Source organism: Coregonus clupeaformis, chromosome 18 (assembly GCF_020615455.1).
Source record: "Coregonus clupeaformis isolate EN_2021a chromosome 18, ASM2061545v1, whole genome shotgun sequence".
Classification (NCBI taxonomy): domain Eukaryota; kingdom Metazoa; phylum Chordata; class Actinopteri; order Salmoniformes; family Salmonidae; genus Coregonus; species Coregonus clupeaformis.
In genome coordinates this window covers 4,595,223-4,601,222 of record NC_059209.1, presented here as the reverse complement: position 1 = coordinate 4,601,222, position 6,000 = coordinate 4,595,223, and the positions used below count along the sequence as shown (strand labels likewise).

The window sequence follows — 6,000 nt, the reverse complement described above, 5'->3', positions numbered from 1 at the left end:
GGGGTTGGGGTCTCCATACTGTACTCACTAGGAAGGTAGGTTGGGTTGGGGTCTCCATACTGTACTCACTAGGAAGGTAGGTGGGGTTGGGGTCTCCATACTGTACTCACTAGGAAGAGGTGGGGTTGGGGTCTCCATACTGTACTCACTAGGAAGGTAGGTGGAGTTGGGGTCTAAATACTGTACTCACTAGGAAGAGGTGGGGTTGGGGTCTCCATACTGTACTCACTAGGAAGAGGTGGGGTTGGGGTCTCCATACTGTACTCACTAGGAAGGTAGGTGGGGTTGGGGTCTCCATACTGTACTCACTAGGAAGGTAGGTGGGGTTGGGGTCTCCATACTGTACTCACTAGGAAGGTAGGTGGGGTTGGGGTCTCCATACTGTACTCACTAGGAAGGTAGGTGGGGTTGGGGTCTCAATACTGTACTCACTAGGAAGGAAGGTGGGGTTGGGGTCTCCATACTGTACTCACTAGGAAGGTAGGTGGGGTTGGGGTCTCCATACTGTACTCACTAGGAAGGTAGGTGGGGTTGGGGTCTCCATACTGTACTCACTAGGAAGAGGTGGGGTTAGGGTCTCCATACTGTACTCACTAGGGAGGTAGGTGGGGTTGGGGTCTCCATACTGTACTCACTAGGAAGAGGTGGGGTTGGGGTCTCCATACTGTACTCACTAGGAAGGTAGGTGGGGTTGGGGTCTCAATACTGTACTCACTAGGAAGGTAGGTGGGGTTGGGGTCTCCATACTGTACTCACTAGGAAGGTAGGTGGGGTTGGGGTCTCCATACTGTACTCACTAGGAAGGTAGGTGGGGTTGGGGTCTCCATACTGTACTCACTAGGAAGGTAGGTGGGGTTGGGGTCTCCATACTGTACTCACTAGGAAGGTAGGTGGGGTTGGGGTCTCCATACTGTACTCACTAGGAAGGTAGGTGGGGTTGGGGTCTCCATACTGTACTCACTAGGAAGGTAGGTTGGGTTGGGGTCTCCATACTGTACTCACTAGGAAGGTAGGTTGGGTTGGGGTCTCCATACTGTACTCACTAGGAAGGTAGGTGGGGTTGGGGTCTCCATACTGTACTCACTAGGAAGGTAGGTTGGGTTGGGGTCTCCATACTGTACTCACTAGGAAGGTAGGTGGGGTTGGGGTCTCCATACTGTACTCACTAGGAAGAGGTGGGGTTGGGGTCTCCATACTGTACTCACTAGGAAGGTAGGTGGAGTTGGGGTCTAAATACTGTACTCACTAGGAAGAGGTGGGGTTGGGGTCTCCATACTGTACTCACTAGGAAGAGGTGGGGTTGGGGTCTCCATACTGTACTCACTAGGAAGGTAGGTGGGGTTGGGGTCTCCATACTGTACTCACTAGGAAGGTAGGTGGGGTTGGGGTCTCCATACTGTACTCACTAGGAAGGTAGGTGGGGTTGGGGTCTCCATACTGTACTCACTAGGAAGGTAGGTGGGGTTGGGGTCTCCATACTGTACTCACTAGGAAGGTAGGTTGGGTTGGGGTCTCCATACTGTACTCACTAGGAAGGTAGGTTGGGTTGGGGTCTCCATACTGTACTCACTAGGAAGGTAGGTGGGGTTGGGGTCTCCATACTGTACTCACTAGGAAGGTAGGTTGGGTTGGGGTCTCCATACTGTACTCACTAGGAAGGTAGGTTGGGTTGGGGTCTCCATACTGTACTCACTAGGAAGGTAGGTGGGGTTGGGGTCTCCATACTGTACTCACTAGGAAGGTAGGTGGGGTTGGGGTCTCCATACTGTACTCACTAGGAAGGTAGGTGGGGTTGGGGTCTCAATACTGTACTCACTAGGAAGAGGTGGGTCTGATCATGTATTGTATTATATTCCATATTCACTATATATTTGATATGTGTTTCAGTATATATGGTGTATTCATGTTTCTCCAGGGTCATAAGGACTATGGTAAGTGTGTGCGTCACTCCCAGTGCTGTGGCTGTTCCTCCTCCACCAGTTCACCTGGCTCTGTAAAGGGCGCCGCCCTACGGGCCAGCAACCGCTACTGCAGTACCAACCAGGCACGCAGGGCTACTGCTAACAGACAGGTACACACACACACACACACACACACACACACACACACCACAGCACGCAGAACTCCCGCTAACAGAAAGGTACACAAACACACAGTGATTCCCTGATGAAAGCTATTAGTGTCTTGTAAACCAATCCTGTGTGTGTGTGTGTGTGTGTGTGTGTGTGTGTGTGTGTGTGTGTGTGTGTGTGTGTGTGTGTGTGTGTGTGTGTGTGTGTGTGTGTGTGTGTGTGTGTGTGTGTGTGTGTTGCAGAGTCGCATTAGGAGGATGTGGAACGATACGGTCCGTAGACAGACTGAGTCTTCCTTCATAGCTGCTGATGTCAACACCACACCTACACTCAACAGAGGTCAGTCCTCTCCTCTTCTCATCCCCCTCTCCTCCAGTCCTCTCCTCTTCTCATCCCCCTCTCCTCCAGTCCTCTCCTCTTCTCATCCCCATCTCCTCCAGTCCTCTCCTCTTCTCATCCCTCTCTCCTTCCACCCCTCCATCCCTCCATCTCTCTGATCAAAGATAAGGGATTCCTCTTTCCCTCTCTCCACCCCTCTCTCCTTCCAACCCTCCACCCCTCTCTCCTTCCAACCCTCCAGCCCTCTCTCCTTCCAACCCTCCACCTCTCTCTCCTTCCAACCCTCCACCCCTCTCTCCTTCCAACCCTCCACCCCTCTCTCCTTCCAACCCTCCACCCCTCTCTCCTTCCAACCCTCCACCCCTCTCTCCTTCCTCTCTCCTCTCCTCTTCTCATCCCCCTCTCCTCTAGTCCTCTCCTCTTCTCATCCCCCTCTCCCCCAGTCCTCTCATCTTCTCATCCCCCTCTCCTCCAGTCCTCTCATCTTCTCATCCCCCTCTCCTCCAGTCATCTCCTCTTCTCATCCCCCTCTCCCCCAGTCCTCTCCTCTTCTCATCCCCCTCTCCCCCAGTCATCTCCTCTTCTCATCCCCCTCTCCTCTAGTCCTCTCCTCTTTTCATCCCCCTCTCCTCCAGTCCTCTCCTCTTCTCATCCCCCTCTCCTCCATTCCTCTCCTCTTCTCATCCCCCTCTCCTCCAGTCCTCTCCTCTTCTCATCACCCTCTCCTCTAGTCCTCTCCTCTTCTCATCCCCCTCTCCTCCAGTCCTCTCCTCTTCTCATCCCCCTCTCCTCTAGTCCTCTCCTCTTCTCATCCACCTCTCCTCCAGTCCTCTCCTCTTCTCATCCCCCTCTCCTCTAGTCCTCTCCTCTTCTCATCCACCTCTCCCCCAGTCCTCTCCTATTCTCATCCCCCTCTCCTCCAGTCCTCTCCTCTTCTCATCCCCCTCTTCTCTAGTCCTCTCATCCTTTTTCCTCCATTTCTCCTCATTCAGCACCTTTTCTTTATCTTCTTTCCTTAACTCCCCCCTCTCTCCCCCTCTCTCCCCCCCTCCTCTCTCTCCCTCTCTCTAGCTGGTCTGGGTAACCATTTCCTGACTAACCCAGTGTTACAGACTCACCCTAGAGTCTCTCCTTATGACAGCCTACTGGCTCAGGGCTACAGCCAGCCCTCCCCTGGCGTCTTCACCTCTACTGGTACATCTATCTATCTATCTATCTATCTATCTATCTATCTATCTATCTATCTATCTATCTATCTATCTATCTATCTATCTATCTATCTATCTATCTATCTATCTATCTATCTATCTATCTATCTATCTATCTATCTATCTATCTATCTAATCTATCTCTGTCTGTCTGTCTGCCTGCCTACCTGCCTGTCTGTCAGTCTCTCTCTCTCTCTCTCTCTCTCTCTCTCTCTCTCTCTCTCTCTCTCTCTCTCTCTCTCTCTCTCTCTCTCTCTCTCTCTCTCTCTCTCTCTCTCTCTCTCTCTCTCTCTCTCTCTCTCTCTCTCTCTCTGACTGTCTGTCTCTGACTATCTGTATTTCCTTTTTTCTGTTTCTTCCCCCTTTCCTTTCCTCTCCTGTCCTGACTTCTGGTGACCTGTGCTGCCCTGTTCTGATCTACAGGGACATTCAGAGACATACAGAGTACGCCCTCCTCCTTTTCCTCCTGTTGTATCGGTCTGTCTGTTGTATTTGTGTTGCATGCTGGTCAGATATAATATCATATACTCTGTTGGTTGTATCAGTTGGCAAAGAAATATGATCAGGCTAAATAAATGGACTGTTCATAATCAATAAGTGTACATCCCCACCAGAGGGCAGTTGTCTAACTGTGTACTTCTCTCTCTGTCATGTCTCCCCCCTCTCCACTCCCCCTCTCCACTTCCCCACCAGAAGGTGCTGTCCTGTCTAAGAGCCAGGAGATGGACAGTGTTTGTCTGAACGGCGGCTACAGCACCAACAGCTTCACCCTCCAGGGTCTGGGTGGGGGTGGTGGGGGGCCCCGGTCCGGGGTGGGGGGCAGCACAGACCTCCTCAGGGAGGGAGGAGGAGAGGGGGAGGACGGCTCCCCCGCCCTCCTCACCCCCCACGCCGCCGTGGGGGTGGGGCTTGGGGTGGAGTCTCACGGAGGCGGAATGAGGAGGAACCTATCAGACGCGGCGGTCCTGGAGAACATGATCATCTCGGAGCTGGTTCAGAGCAACTTGAGGCCGTCTGCAGCCTCGGAGCACTACGGGAGCCTGGCACGCCCCCTGGACAGACTGACACGCCCACAGCCCTCAGCCCACGACAGCTGGACTGTAGCTCGGGTGTCGACACACACACATGAGCAAGAGCCGACGCACACACACACACGCCAGGAGGAGGGCAACAGGAGCCAGCTGCAGCTGGGGGGCGGGACCCTCTCCCGTAGACTCCTCCTCCAGGACAGACAGACGCACCCCCAAGAGGCGTCGCTGCAGACGCAGACCACACGCCCACATTCTACGCTGACCCGGCCGCAGCACGGTGCCACGTTGTCACGGCAACAGCAGCAGGGTGGAGGGGGAACGCTGTCGCGTCACCGCAACGGGGTTGTTGAGCCGGGTGGCGCGGGGGGTTCGGAGCGGGAGAGGGACCGTTACCGGGATAGACCGCTTCCTCCTCCCCCTCCCCCTCCGCCACTGGAGACAGAACCTCTGTATAAAGCCCTGGAGGAACCCCTTCTCTATGACCCCAGGGATGGAGGGGTGGAGGGGTGGAAGGAGAGAGGGATGGAGAGAGGGGTGGAGGGTTGGAAGGAGAGAGGGGTGGAGGGTTGGAAGGAGAGAGGGGTGGAGGGTTGGAAGGAGAGAGGGATGGAGAGAGGGGTGGAGGCTGGGAAGGAGAGAGGGGTGGAGGGTTGGAAGGAGAGAGGGGTGGAGGGTTGGAAGGAGAGAGGGGTGGAGGGTTGGAAGGAAAGAGGGGTGGAGGGTTGGAAGGAGAGAGGGGTGGAGGGTTGGAAGGAGAGAGGGGTGGAGGGTTGGAAGGAGAGAGGGGTGGAGGGTTGGAAGGACAGAGGGGTGGAGAGAGGGAAAGAGGAATCCCTTCTCTTTGATCAGAGAGATGGAGGGATGGAGGGGTGGAAGGAGAGAGGGATGGATAGAGGAATGGAGAGAGGGAAAGAGGATTGTCTTCTCTATGACCAGAGAGATGGAGGGATGGAGGGGTGGAACAGAGAGAAGGAGAGAGGGATGGAGGAAGGGAGCGCTCAGTCCGTCCGTTACCTTAGCGACCCGGACGACCCTGACAGCTATGACCCCACGACCCCTGACCCTGACCCTGACTCCTCCCCCATCTACACCCGGGATTCTAACCCCTCCCCCGTCTTCACCCACAGCCAAAACTCACCCCCAGATATATACACCCCAAATTCACCCCCAAATGTCTACACTACAAACTCACCTCCTGATACCTACACCCGAAATTCACCTCCAAATATTTACACCCGAAATTCACCCACAAGTATATACACCCGAAACGACCCACCCCCAAATGTTTACACCCGAAATTCACCCCCGAACGTCTACACTCGAAGCAACTCCCCCCAGCTCTACGCCCGA

General features: G+C 54.4%; 1 protein-coding gene across 1 annotated transcript in view; it reads left to right on the top strand.

The window, feature by feature from the left end:
* The window catches only part of LOC121532568 (adhesion G protein-coupled receptor L1), a 34,990-nt gene that overhangs the window by 28,672 nt on the left and 318 nt on the right, over window positions 1-6,000 (top strand). Inside the window, exons 23-27 of the mRNA XM_045227040.1 lie at window positions 1,916-2,071; window positions 2,315-2,411; window positions 3,483-3,605; window positions 4,043-4,063; window positions 4,313-5,203. Of these exons, the coding sequence (XP_045082975.1) occupies window positions 1,916-2,071; window positions 2,315-2,411; window positions 3,483-3,605; window positions 4,043-4,063; window positions 4,313-5,203 (1,288 nt within the window). The remainder of the gene's footprint in view (window positions 1-1,915; window positions 2,072-2,314; window positions 2,412-3,482; window positions 3,606-4,042; window positions 4,064-4,312; window positions 5,204-6,000) is intronic.